This window comes from Corythoichthys intestinalis, chromosome 21 (assembly GCF_030265065.1).
Source record: "Corythoichthys intestinalis isolate RoL2023-P3 chromosome 21, ASM3026506v1, whole genome shotgun sequence".
Classification (NCBI taxonomy): domain Eukaryota; kingdom Metazoa; phylum Chordata; class Actinopteri; order Syngnathiformes; family Syngnathidae; genus Corythoichthys; species Corythoichthys intestinalis.
The window spans coordinates 28,901,303-28,916,454 of NC_080415.1; the positions used below are offsets into that span (position 1 = coordinate 28,901,303).

The 15,152-nt window shown below is 38.9% G+C and overlaps 1 protein-coding gene across 21 annotated transcripts in view; it reads right to left on the bottom strand.

Annotated features, from left to right (window-relative positions):
* Nucleotides 1-15,152, bottom strand: part of nrxn1a (neurexin 1a) — a 185,587-nt gene that overhangs the window by 86,928 nt on the left and 83,507 nt on the right. For 14 of the 21 annotated variants that reach the window (XM_057826697.1, XM_057826710.1, XM_057826706.1 and 11 more), the window contains 2 exons: nucleotides 8,385-8,686; nucleotides 3,395-3,418 (listed from right to left, as the gene is read on the bottom strand). In XM_057826697.1, coding sequence (XP_057682680.1) covers nucleotides 3,395-3,418; nucleotides 8,385-8,686 — 326 coding nt within the window. The remainder of the gene's footprint in view (nucleotides 1-3,394; nucleotides 3,419-8,384; nucleotides 8,687-15,152) is intronic. The other 7 variants (XM_057826708.1, XM_057826705.1, XM_057826718.1 and 4 more) reach the window with 1 other exon arrangement.

Below are 15,152 nucleotides of genomic sequence, written 5' to 3' on the forward strand. Positions count from 1 at the left end.
GGGGACTGCTACCATGCCCAAGAGTCAGACTCTTGTTAGGTAGGTAGTTGGTTTTCATGCCAACAGATCAAGGACTAGGCTTCTACTGTTCAGCAACACAGGTTTCCCAAGCTAAAAGATCCGGTTTTAGTCAGTTGTCCAAAGTATCTGAACCCCAATCCTTGCAATCAATGGGTAACTCGGTCAACCAAATGCGCCACAGTCGGCCCGAAAACCATCTGGGTTATTGGTACAACTCATGAGTTTGGTGACGATGGAGGGTTTCTGAAGCAGTGACGCAAACCCTTAGATATCCCAAGTACTCTGTAAATAAAAACAGTCAGAAGTGTGATTCCTGTAATCAATAAAGCCATCTCTGGTCAGCCCAAGAGGGTCAGGCGACCCCTGACAACACTTAATGTTGAAACATGTTCCTCCAGTTCACTTGCAGAAGCTGACTATTCGAGCTTAACGCTCCACCCATTGTACGATTATTGATCTCGAGAATGAGAAACCAGTGAGCGCGCTGGCAGATATTCATGTCGGCTACAAGGGTCACTTTGTCATCTGACTCTTTAACTAACACCGTAATGCAAGATTGCACTCCAAACGCTGACTCCACCGTTGCGTTAAAAGCTCTTTGTCCTGCCAATCCTGTCACTTGAAGGCCATTGTTAGTATTCCAACTCGTAAGTAAGGTATTAGTAGAGTCTCCAAAGGCTTCTTCGTGCCAGTTAGTAGTTTCAGGTTACTGAGGTTAGGGTTGATGATGTTAGTAAGCTGCGATGGTGTTAGTGTATTGTTAGTTGCAATGATTTTGTTAGTGGGGTTTGCCATCTTGTGGGGGTGACATTTTTTTAGGGGGGATGACACCCGGACGACGAACAAACACTTTTTGATTAATACACATACATACACACGTGTTAGAGGGGTTAAAGTTCATTCCGCATGCGGATATATATACAAACATGCGGTGTGGTTGCGTATTCGCATGCACAAAGAGGATGATGGGATGACAGGAAGCGTGCGGCAGGAGCTTGGAAGATCAGAAAATGAAAATTTACGATACGAGTAGCGATGAACGGGCCCTCGCACTTTATGGCCAAACTTTAAAATGATTGCCAGTCTTTAACATGCTAGCTATTTATCTAGCTAGCAGCAAATTATGTTTAGGGTTTGACAATTTTTTGGGCACCCGATACAGATTCCGATATCCAGTTATGCAGTATCAGCAGATGCCGTACTAAATACTACATTGTTTGAAAAAAATATACGAATAGCAGTTTTAGTACTCGTCTAGTACAATGCTAACAATTTAGTGTTGTATAGGGACCCCTTGAGGTACTAGTATTGGTATCAGTACAACACTAGTGACTACTTTGTATCGCTAAGTATAGTCATGTAATACTTCCACATGCTTCCTGGTTCTAAACTTTTAATTCAGTCAATACCATTGACGCTCATTGATATCCAATCTATTAGTGAATGATCATGTTTCAGTGCTACTGTTTAATAAAATGGCGACTACTTATTGTCAAGTACTACTAAACCCAATTTACTGTAACTAAACCCCTAACTTCATAACGCATTGACAAAGATAAATTGTCAAGATGTCTAAAATGGATGACTTAAGAGAAAATGGGCAACTTCCTGTTTAAATTTGAGTGTGTACTCTGACGGTAGGGAAGAGGAATTAAGTTATACAGTATATATATATATATATATATATATATTATATATATATTAATATATATGATAGTTATCCGAAAATATGGGATCGCCGATAATATAACGAATGTAGATGCCTTCCGCCTTTGTACCAAGCTGGTCACAGCTTAGCACAGCAGTTATGCTTATTGACCATTAGATGTCTCCAAACTAAGATGTTGGGATTTGTTGTGTGAGCAGATCATTTGCATTCATGGTGCAAAATTTAAACAAACAATAATTGATTGAAAAATAGTGAATTATGAGCTAAATATAGTGGTGCAAAATAGGCACTTTTTCCGTACCTTCAGTTGAAGTTGTTCTCTTATTTTTCACATAATGTTTATTTGGAAAACCTTGAAGTAGTTACATTTATCATTATTAAAGAATCCAAATATTTTCCTATTTATTTATTTAATTTTAATTTAATACATATTTTTATGCTGCAGTGCCACATCAAATTTTGTTGTTGACAATGTTCTTGCTGACAATGACAATAAAGTTCTATTCTTTTCTAATCTATTCAATTAAGCGGGACATCACAATCCAATTCGCCATATTATGTTAAGTCCACAACCCCATATAACGTTAGCGGTTTGATATCGGTATCGGAGTTGGACAATATTGGGATATGGGTTAAAAAGTCATTATCAGACAACTGTGTATATATATATATATATATATATATATATATATATATATATATGTATGTATATATGTATCAGTGGTTCTTAACCTTGCTAAAGGTACCGAACCCCACAAGTGTCACATGTGGATTCACCGAATTAGATAATAAAGCTTTTTTTTCCCCCAAAACTTCAAAACTGATATATCTAAGCTAGCAAGCTAATAATTTAGCAATTTCCCATTCAAAATTCTTGCCATTTTGACAGCATGTTTTAATAACAGGTCAAAATTTGAGACCATACTGCCCATTGGTCTGTTGTGTTCTCTCATACCAAGTGAAAGTCAACCTTCCACTGAGCAAACCAGTTCCTCCCCTCATTAGATCGAGCACCAGCAGTTGAAAGAAATTGCTTCAGCCTGCAAATTGGAAGCAAAACAGTCCAAAACCCTTTCTAAAAAGCCACTTTGCCTAGATTTATTAAGTGTACGAAAACAGGTTTCTTTTTTTTTTTTTTACCTTCATCGAACCCCTGGGGTTCGATCGAACCAGGTTAAGAACCACACTGCAATATTTTTTTTTTTGGCCGCCATCGCCCAGCACCTAAGTGAAGTTTAGATTTTGTTGTTGTTAAGCTACCAAGCACTATGAAGGGCTAAACTAGTACAACTAATCCTACGAATTCATCAGAAGAATAAAACAAAACCGATTCATCGTAAGCCACTGCACCACCTAGTGCTCGGGCCCTTAATAAAATAAAAGCTGAATAAGGAAGGAAATTAGTTTTTGTGCATGCAAACGAGAAGGCGGGCCATGCAAGTTGAGGCGTGAGCCAATCAGAAGTCATGAGGTGGGAAAAAGGAGGGAAGAGAAAGGAGGAATAAAGAAAAATAGTTTGGCAACAAGAAAGGAAGAGCGAGGGAGAGATCTGGGCTTTTTCAGCTTTCATAGAAAATTACCAACCGCACTTATCCTTTTATTGCTTACGTTTTGGGGTTGTTAAAAGGAAATAAGACACGGGGGGCGAAAGCCAAACTAAGAAACAATTAGAATGGTAACTACCGAACAATGGAGTTTGTTTACCATAGCGTGTCCAATGCCTGAGTGCTTTGTAGGAGAGGGGAGGGGGGAGAAAGCAAATAAAAACTGTCAACATAATGAATTAAAGAAAAAAAGAAAAAAAAAAGAAGGCCCTCTGCTGAGGAGTGCTTTTCACTAGGAGAAGGGCACAGGTTAGGTTAGTAGTATGAATCATTCCATGGATGGTGTTAGTTCGTTCCGCTGGCAGGTTAGTAACAAGTTAGTGGTCACAGGTTAGTAGCAGTAGTCACTCACTCGCTGGGTGGATTGGTGGAGAAGGAGAAGCACTCACCTATGAGAGCCGCCGGGTTGGACGGCTGCAAACTAACACATTGACGGAAAGTGCGGACCAGAAACTACTTGCACGTGAATGTTAGGAGCTCCTCGGTAGGCATCCGAGTCCACAGCAGCGGATGTTAGCAAGCAAGTTAACAGTGGCAATACATAGACTTTAGCTATAAATTAAGGAAGGATTCAAAAACGTAGATTTTGGAAGACAGGACCAGCCTGTACAAACAACATGCGGTTATGATGACGCCATTATATTAGTTCATGCAATCATTATTATGATTATTTATTATATTATTAATTAATTTCGAATTTAGTTTTTTTTACTTGTAGTATTTTTTTGTAAAGCAATTGTGTATTTTATGTATTCATTTTTTAAGAGAGCTGTTTAAAAAAGTAAATTGAAAAAAGAAAAAGGCAACACTAGGTAACTTTTCAGTTTCAGTTGATTTTAGTGACGTCGGTGGACAAAAGCGGTAGTGTTTTGCCTTAAGGAGTTCTGCGTTTCTCATGAGGAGAAACCCGCACAGTGTTGTAAAATCAAAATTTCTCGGTCGCCTGCAGATGGATTAAACGACATTTCTGTTTCCAGCGGCTGTGTGAAGGATGCATAGTAATTAGGGTTGTTCCGATCATGTTTTTTTGCTCCCGATCCGATCCCGATCGTTTTAGTTTGAGTATCTGCCGATCCCGATATTTCCCGATCTGATTGCTTTTTTTTGCTCCCGATTCAATTCCAATCATTCCCAATAAATTTTCCCGATCATATACATTTTGGCAATGCATTAAGAAAAAAAGGAAGACAACTCGGGTGAATATATACATTCAACATACAGTACATAAGTACTGTATTTGTTTATTATGACAATAAATCTTCAATATGGCATTTACATTATTAACATTCTTTCTGTGAGAGGGATCCACGGGAATGTAAAGCTTTAGCCAAATAAAAAAAGGCTCAAAAGGCTGTCAAAATTCTCTCTACTCATTATACGCTGCGTTTAGCTCCATATATTGGTAACACGGCGCCTTTATAGGTTGAACGCGACAACGCGTGAGTGGGTCGTGCAGCGCATGCGTTAATTATTTAACGTGATTAAATTAAGAAAAAAATAATTACCGCCGTTAACGCAATAAATTTGATAGCCCTACTTTAAGCCAAAACTACTCTGGATGAGTGTAAGACATTTGTCTCTAATGTTATATACAATTAGAAAACGATTAAAAAAAAAAAAAAAATATATATATATATATATAGAAAAAAGGCATGTCCGATATTTTTTTGCTGATTCCGATACTTTGAAAATGACGTGATCGGACATCTTAAGGTAATGAATCCAGCTGTGGCTAAACAATAGCATGTGATGGTTAGCAACCATGTCGCTTAGGCTACATCTACACTAGGGTAGATGATTTTGTACAGGGTATTTTGCCGACTATTTTTTATACCTGTCTGTATTACGTTTAAGGTGCGTTTAAGCCCCCTTGTTTCTCCAAGGTACGCCTGCATTTGCGCAAACTACGCATGCATAGAAAGTAGCAGCCTGATGTGTTACGTCAACGCCCGCGCGGTTTACCTCTGAACCGGAAACTTATTACTTGCCGGCGGGAAATTTTGAAATTACTACACTTTCTGGACCAGGGGTTTGGGAACTCAGTTTTGTGATCCCAGTTTTTTTCGGGAACGCAATTGAACGCATCACGTGAGAGTGAAGGGAGAGCACGCTTGGCTTTTATGAGCAGTAGCTGAGTTGTGATTGAACTAAATCTTCATAAAACAACAATGAAAGTCGTTAATTAGGATGTTACAATCGATGTTCAGTTGCGCTCTCACCACTTGGAAGATAACAAATAGAAACATATGGTGTGGTGCTACGTATATTTCCTGGAAGCCGCATCTAGGAGTGCTTGTGCATAACAGTGGCGATCCTGGAAATGGTCGCACTAAAAATGGCGATGGCATGACGTCACTTCTTTAGTATCCGATTGTTGTATGGACACACTAGTCTATGGCTACGTCTACACTAGAACAGATAATTTTCTCCACGGTATTTTACCGACTATTTTTATACCTGTCCACACTTCGTTTAAGGTATGTTTAAGGCCCCGCCGCTTTTGCAAGGTACGCCTGCATTTGCGCAAACTACGCATGCGTAGAAAGGGGAAGCCTAATGTGTTACGTCATTGCCCGCTAGGTTTACCTCTGAACCGGAAACCGATTGCTTGCCCGCGGCAAATTTCGAAATTACTAGACATTCTAGACTGTCATTATTTTGTGATCGCTGTTTTTTTCGTGATCGCAATTGAACGCATCACGCAGGAGCGAGAGTGAAGGGAGACCATTCTTGGCTTTTCGCACTAAAAACAGCGACGGCATGACGTCCCTTCCTGAGTATCGGAATGTTGTACGGAGACAGCAGTCCATATTGGGCGGCGCGTAGGCGGTGAGTAACATTACCCGCCTACATTATCCGTCTAACAACTAATCCGGATAATAGGCTTACTAGTATAGCCGACATGCCGTATCGTCCAACTAACTACACGTTTAAGGCCATTATCCGTCCTAGTGTAGACGTAGCCTATATTAAGCGGCTGGTAATATTAGCCGGCTAACTTATCCGTAAATTTTTGCATGGATAAGAGGCAGATTAGTGTAGCCGACATGCCGTATAGTCTAATTTCACGTTTAAGTTTAGTTAGTGTGGCTAACCCTCCACCCAAACTCGTCAGCGCCGTAGAGTTCGTTTGGAGGAGGGGGGGTTGGCGTCATGCCAGCGAGTGAGAGCCGGGTCAATCTTGAATCTTGAGTATCCGTTTATCCTGGTAGCCTCCCTTTTTATTCCCTCTTCGGACAAAACTTTTGTCTCTTTTGTTGCTCTGCCATCTTTACAGAATTCGCACGAAAGCGTTCGCATCGACAGGGGAAGTGACGTATGCCGTAAAGTGGTCAGCACATTTGTAGTTTTTTTTTTTTTTTGGTGTGGCAGGGTTCCTGCCACCCTCCTCAAAGTTAATTAGTAAAGGTGTGTGAGATTTCCGATTCTTAGATTATTTGCGATTCGGCTGCTGAAGATTTCGAGAACGATTCAAAAAACATCCATATTCTGATTATTTAAATATGCTAACTAACGCAATGAGGAACGGACCGAGAGTAAACATCCACAATTATGCCGCTAGATAAAAAAAAACGCCGACAGCCGCTTCAAACAACGCCCAGTTGCTACAAACTTTGCCCACATAATGCTACGTTAAATATCACATGTATATAGAACTAGATGCGAAATGACAGACTCGGCGGCGTTAGTAAACAGCCGCCATCTTAAAGAAGTAGACTTCTCAGGAAGGCTCCGTTATAGCGAACCTTCCGAGCGAACCTAATTAACTTTTTATCTATAATACTCCTAAATCGGCAAAATATTGACTTGAATCTATCTTTAAATGATGAAACTATTTTAAAACTTTCACATGCCAAAAGTAGAAGGGAAATTATGGAGAACGGGAGCATTTTTAACAACTTTAACAGTTGTTTCACTACATTAAATTAATTGAATGTAGTTTAAAGCTGCTGATACAGAATGGGGACTTTTTTTGAACTGTTCACTTGATCCTAAAATAGTAGTATATTTAAGCCTGAGAGGATTTTTTTAACCATGTTTATAACTAATGTACGAAACATTAAAAGCAGCTAATAGCTGGGGGTGTGGGGTTGTGCATCAATAATCGATTTATAATCGAATCGTAGCCCCTGAATCGTAATCGAATCGTGAGGTGCCCCAAGATTCCCATTTCCATTAATTAGTGGCAGTGAAAGCGATACAGACCCCCTAAAGATATAAAAGAGGTATCATTCAACTAGTTGTCAGTCGACATATGATCACAAATGTTATGAAAATATTTTATAAAAAGTTGAAAAGTTACCTAGTGTTGCTTTGTTGTTATTATTTTTTAAAAATCAAATACAAATTTGCTATTTAAAAAAAAAAAGGAATAAGATATTTTATTAAAAAAGTAACAAAAGACCACAATATTCAAACTTACATGAATATATTTTTAAAAGAAATATTAAAAGCTCTGATTAAAAAAAAATAAAAATACAATTTAAAAAATTGCTGTTTAAAAGAAAGATTTTTTAAAAATCAAAGAAATATAACAAAAATAAGCAAATTTTTAATAAAGTGTGCGGGGAAAAAAAAAAAAAAGACAGAACATGTCTTATTTGATTTTTAATAAAATTTCTTTAAAATTAATCTTAACTTGCAGAGAATATTTACTTAACCATGTTTGCCAAAATTTATGATTTAAATATATAGGCTACAGTATATATTTTTATAGGAAAAATATACCTCTAACAGACAAAAAAATATCTATAATTTTCGAAAAATAAATGCTAAAATTACTCAAATGTGAACGTATAAATTGCTGAGAGGAAATTTTTTTTAGTGGTCCATTTATTCGCAGAGCTGTAAAAATACTCAGTCGTTAGAAAAAAAAAAATTTTTTTTGTGATGATTAACTTAAAGTATTCTAGTACAATACTTTTAATTCAAATGTATTGTAGCTGTATTTAACTTGGTTAAAATAAAGTTGTTAATAATGAATTGCACACAGTTAATGGTACGGTTAGCCGGCGCTAGAAGCCGAAAGCCTCACATTGTCATTAGGCTTTATTAAAAATGGTCAATATGATCAAGAACTCTTCGTTTACCTGTCTGAGGTTGCGCGTGACCTTGACGTCATGCCAGCCGTTGTCGTTGAACTTGCCGTTGACGGGCTCCACCAAGGCCTCGAAGGCGCCCGAGCCCAGGTTGATGACCAGCGAGACGGCGCCGTTCTTCAGTGACAGGTTCACGTAGTCGGCCGACTTGCCCGTGTGCAGCATCAACCCGTTGCGCTGGAGGGTCTTGAACGACAGCGTGATCTCGTCGCTGCTCGACTGGATGGGGTTGGGCGACAAGTCGTAGCAGAGGAACTCGGAGCCCTTGAAGGTGGCAACGTACTCCTCGCGGGCTGCCAAAAAGATTTAAAAAAAAAAAAAAAGATCCAATGTTTTTCTTGTTTTTTTCTAAATGAGGACTTGTGTTTGAATTCATGGTTTGATGATCAAATTAAGAGCGGGACCAGCGTATGATTACTCAGCTTTTAAAATCAGCTCTCAAACTGGTGGGCTGGGGGCTAGTTGCAGCCTGTCAGACAATATTTTGTGGCCTCCATTTGATGTCAAACTGTAGTAGTAGTTTTTTCCACAAATATTCTTACATTGGCTATGAAAACATATAGAAATACAGGTAGTTCCCGGATTACGACATCCCCGATTTACGTCATTTCGACACCGGAGTCTCATCGGCCATTGTGTCTCCAGTCGTTTTTCTTTGTCCTTTTTAAAGTTGCGGAACACTCGCCACTTTCAGACTTATATCCCGCTAAATTCCCAATTAAAATCATAATAAAAAATAGGGGTGCACGATATCCATTTTTTTAAACTGATACCGACAACTTCCTGCTCCTCAAGGCCGATACCGATACGATAACCAATAATATCTATAATTTTTAAATGTATATTCACCCGAGTTTTTGAACACATGTAAGTCAAAAATACTAGTGGTGGATTCAGCCTAGATTTGCCTTTGACCTAACCAGAATTTTCATGATGACATGAAGATTATTATGATGAACTAAAACAAAGACAAGAACAGTTTTGACTTCTAATAAAAAACCCATATTAATTTTTTTCAAATATAATTTGAGTCAATCACAATCAGTCAATATCATTGACTATGTGTTCCCCTGAACAATAAGCACTGAACTAAAACAAATATAAACCAAACAGGTTTTGTGCTCTGTCAGCAGATAAAACTTTTGGTGCAACAGGAGAGGAGACTTTTGTGGTCTTGACCCATGAAACAACTTTCTTAACCTGGCAATTATAGGACAGCAAGCCTATCAATAACCAAAAAACCTCTCAAGAACTTATAACTAACACTGTAAAACGCAAATATTTGCTAATTGCCATAGTAAGGTTTATCACTCAGTGATGATAAAATACGGCCTCTTGAACAGTAAAAAAAACTTTGCATAGTGGCAAAACAGGAGTGGAAACAAACGCACACATTCCAATCCACCGACACCGTGGCAAAAACATTATACAGTATATTATCGGGCCGATAAATAATGTTATTGGATTTATTGGGATGACGTCATAATTCCTATTATTGGACCGATGATTATCGAACCGATAATTATCGTACACCTCTAATAAAAAAATCAGACTTCAAATTTGAAATAAAAAGATGTGATAATTATCAACATCAAAAAAGAATGTATTCATCATGATAACAATTTTTGGCCCACTTTCAGTACCATTGACAACAATAGATGTGATCATGTTGCTCTTTTCATCCTTATGCTGTGAATTTAAATGAGTTTGAACTGTGGTAGTGAAGTCAAAGGTCACTGATGTTAAAATAGGAATTTCACCATAACTTCTTAACAGATTAACCCATTGAACTCAAATTTGGAAGGGAGGCGATAAGGGTTAGAGGTCACAGAGGTCAGATATATATATGTTGACACTTTGAATTTGGCAGCTCTGGCTGAGGGTGTGCTCATCTACTTTTATTGTTTTGTTTTCATTCATCAATCTCTTGTGGCCTTTCATTAGCTTACGCCAGGTTAACATTTGTGAGCCAAAGTGAATTGGTATGGAAGAGGATTAGGGCCACTGAAGGGAGAAAAAAAAGATGGATTCTGACTAGAATCCTGACTTTTAAGTCAGAATCTTGGCCACAGAAGGAAGAAAAAAGATGGCCAAGATTATGATTTTATTCTCAGAATTGTGACTTTAAAGTCAAAATCTTGGCCAGTGTTTTCCCTTTAGTGGCCAGTGAAGAAGGGAAAAGAAGCTGGCCAAGATACTGACTTTAAAGTCACCGATGTGACTTTATTCTCAAAGCTGGCCAATAAAATGACTTTAAAGTCAGAATTCTGACTATTCTCAGAAGGTTTCAAAGAATAAAGTCATGAGTCTGAGTTTAAAGTCCGAATTGAATTGTGACTTGCAACTCAGAATTTTGCCTTTATTCTCAGAATCCTCTTCCGTATGTAGAAGCATTAGTCCTTTTTTGGGGAATCCTTCCGTGTTGTTTTCGTCAACGATGACAATAACGAAAAGCTAAAAACGTGTCTTGGGAGTAGGGGTGTGACAACATATTGAAATGGTGATGTATCGTGATACTTTGTATCCCAAAAGGTTATCGATATGCTGCTGCCAAGAATCGAGATATCGTTTTAAAAAGGTGTCAATGTAGAAAAAACATAATAAAAAGGAACCAACAAGTTGCTAACAAAATCTTCCACCATAATAGCGTCTCAGTTTAACTCTAAGGTTGCATTGACGGTGCTCAACGCTCAATCCATTTAGACTGGGAGCGTTCGTTCATTCGAAACCAGCGCACTCGCAGTCATTCCGTCCTATTTTCAGGGCATTTACGTCACTTGATGTTCATTTAAGGGCATTTACAGGTCATTTTCTGTTGAGATTGAGTCACTGCCTATTTATTTGGGTGATTCCCAGGTCAAATTCCTGTTCTGTAACTTAAAATAAACAGGCAGTGACCCATAAAATACCCCAAAATCAACAGGAAGTAACTGAAAATCAACAGGTAAATGACCTTAAATGGCCCAAAATTACCTCATTGTCTGGCATTGGCTGCCACTGACGGCCATAAACGTTCAATCCATTTGAAAAGGGAGGGATGGCAGCTCCCAGTTCAAATGGATTGGACATCTACTAGTGATAAACTTATTTCAATTCACAGCAGGAGCTTATTTTTCTGTTTATTAGTTGTCTGTAAAAAAATCCTAGAATGATTTCCTGACCAATGTATCGGTAATCGTTGTATCACCATATCGTCAGATCATCGTTATCGTGAGCTTTGTAACGCAAATCGTATCGTATCGTGAGGTACCAAGAGGTTCCCACTCCTACTTGGGAGACTAAAACGTAAGGACATGAATGCCATATTGTCCGACAAAACAAGACAAAAATGTGCCATGGTTTCCGTCACATGTTCACAATGTGTCACATTTTATTTGTAGTAAGCCTGCCTGGTTGTGTCACTCATGTGACGTGCTGCACCCCCCCCCCCCCCCCCCCCACAACTCACCCACTAGTTTACAGTGATGTTGATAACGGCATTAGAATATAACGGCATTACTAACGGCGTTATTTTTTTCAGTAGTGAGTAATCTAATTAATTACATTTCTCATCTTGGCAACGCCGTTACCGTTACTGAGGCGGGAAAGGCGTGCGTTACTAAGTTGGTTGAATGACGTGAGAAAAGTCAGAGATACGGACTCACAAAGACGAGAGCAGAGCGGAAGTGGGGAAGAGGGAAGGGAGTTGTGACGCTGTTGCAAACGCGATGCTCGGTGGCTCCAATAATACCTGAGTTTAGTCGATAGCCTACAAGGTACGCCCACATGATGCTACGGTAGATATCACACATATATAGAACTAGATGCAAATAACAGACACGGCAGCATTAGCAACATGTATAAATCACTAGATGCGTTAGTAAACAGCCGCCATCTTAAAGCAGTAGACGTCTCAGGAAGGCTCTGTTGTAGAGAACCTTCTTAGCGAAACTAAATAACTTTTTATCTAAATCGGCAAAATCTTACACATGTCGAAAGTAGACAGAAGGGAACTAATGCAATAACGGGAGGAATTTTAACAACTTTAACGGCTGATTCACAACATTAAATGACTTCTAAATATAGCAAAGATTACTATCTAGTTATCGCAATATCCGCAATACCTCTGTGTCTAGTTAAGTTTAGGGAAAAGAATTGGGCTATGGCAACTGTCCCAAAAACCCTTTAAACTTCACATTGTGTGACCTGTTTTTTTATTTTTTATTTTTTTTGAGAAAAAAAAAACATGAAAATTATCACCAGTTACATTGCCAAGTAACTATTACTCTTACATTCATGTAACTGAGTTACTAACGCAATTACTTTTTGGGAGAAGTAATTCGTAACTGTAATTAATTACTTTTTTAAATTAAGATTAACAACACTGCTAGTTTAGTCCAGTCTCCCCATAGCTTGTTTTGAGACATACACAATAAGATTTGCCGTCTTATCTCGGCAAGAGAGAATACGCAATGTTGCTTTAGCCTTTACAGGTCTGTGCTTAGTGCTAAATGTGTTTCGTAGCGTTAGCATACCATTCACGTCACCAATAGGCTATTGCTAACGTTGAGCGTCCTCCTAAACTCTCGGACAACTTTTTTTTTTTTTTTTTTTTTTGCATACAGTTAGTGGCGTCCAGCTGGTTATAACTAATCGAAAATAATGTATACGACTTTTTTCCTGCTGAGTGTGTATTATCAAGTGATAAATATGTAGATGCTACAATATGTGCTCGTCTGTCAATGTTCATTGGAAAACTTTTCGTATTTATTTTTAGAGTGAAATTTTCGAATTTTACAGACGAAAATATTGAGTAAACGTCAACAAGAACTATATGAAGACAAACACATTTTGAAATGACTAAGACTAATAAGTATTATCGTCCAAAAGACTGAGACGAAAGTTAAAAGGGCTGCCAAAAACTGCAGCCCAGACCATTTACAGCCACCTCACAATAAATTACATTTGGAGACCCATACTTTAAACAATTTGCGAATCGGACAAAACTTCCAAATTATGGCTAGCGAGGACTGCTGAATTTAAGGAAGCCACCTACTGCAGTATACAGTGGGGCAAATAAGTATTTAGTCAACCACCAATTGTGCAAGTTCTCGTACTTGAAAAGATTAGAGAGGCCTGTAATTGTCAACATGGGTAAACCTCAACCATGAGAGACAGAATGTGGAAAAAAACCTGAAAATCACATTGTTTGATTTTTAAAGAATTTATTTCCAAATTAGAGTGGAAAAAAAGTATTTGGTCACCTACAAACAAGCAAGATTTCTGGCTGTCAATGAGGTCTAACTTGGCACCTGTTTTAACTCACTATCGGTATAAAATACACCTGTCCACAATGTCAGTCAGTCACACTCCAAACTCCACTATGGCCAAGACCAAAGCTAAATTGCTTGATGTAAAGAAATCAAATGTGGGAGCAATTATTAAAAAATGGAAGACATACAAGACCACTGATAATCTCCCTCAATCTGGGGCTCCATGCAAGATCTCCCCCCGTTGTGTCAAAATGATAAGAACGGTGAGCAAAAATCCCAGAACCACACGGGGGGACCTAGTGAATGACCTACAGAGATCTGGGACCACAGTAACAAAGGCTACTATCAGTAACACAATGCGCCGCCAGGGACTCAAATCCTGCACTGCCAAACGTGTCCCCCTGCTGAAGAAAGTACACGTCCAGGCCCGTCTGCGGTTCACTAAAGAGCATTTGGATGATCCAGAAGAGGACTGGGAGAATGTGTTATGGTCAGATGAAAACCAAAATAGAACTTTTAGGTAGAAACACAGGTTCTTGTGTTTGGAGGAGAAAGAATACTGAATTGCATCCGAAGAACACCATACCCACTGTGAAGCATGGGGGTGGAAACATCATGCTTTGGGGCTGTTTTTCTGCAAAGGGACCAGGACGACTGATCTGTGTAAAGGAAAGAATGAATGGGGCCATGTATCAAGAGATTTTGAGTGAAAATCTCCTTCCATCAGCAAGGGCGTTGAAGATGAGACGTGGCTGGGTCTTTCAGCATGACAATGATCCCAAACACACAGCCAGGGCAACAAAGGAGTGGCTTCGTAAGAAGCATTTCAAGGTCCTGGAGTGGTCTAGCCAGTCTCCAGATCTCAACCCCATAGAAAATCTGTGGAGGGAGTTGAAAGTTCGTGTTGCCCAACGACAGCCCCAAAACATCACTGCTCTAGAGGAGATCTGCATGGAGGAATGGGCCAAAATACCAGCAACAGTGTGTGAAAAGCTTGTGAAGAGTTACAGAAAACGTTTGGCCTCTGTTATTGCCAACAAAGGGGACATAACAAAGTATTGAGATGAACTTTTGGTATTGACCAAATACTTATTTTCCACCATGATTTGCAAATAAATTCTTCAAAAACCAAACAACGTCATTTTCTGTTCCCCCCCCCCCACATTCTGTCTCTCATGGTTGAGGTTTACCCATGTTGACAACTACAGGCATCTTTTCAAGTGGGAGAACTTGCACAATTAGTGGTTGACTAAATACTTATTTGCCCCACTGTATGTCAAACAGGCATCACTTCTCTATTGCAAATTAGTTTTAGCGTGACAAATGAAGCAAGCAAGAACCGGCCACAAGCAGCCAAAAACAACACAGTTCAATCGCATCCACCTCTTTCCGAAAGATTTTAGTTCAGACAATCCTTTCTTCCTGTGAAAATGTGTCGGCAAGCAAGAGAATTTCGGTCTCGTCACAGGAGAAGAAAAAAAGAAATTCAAAACCAAAACTGCATTGA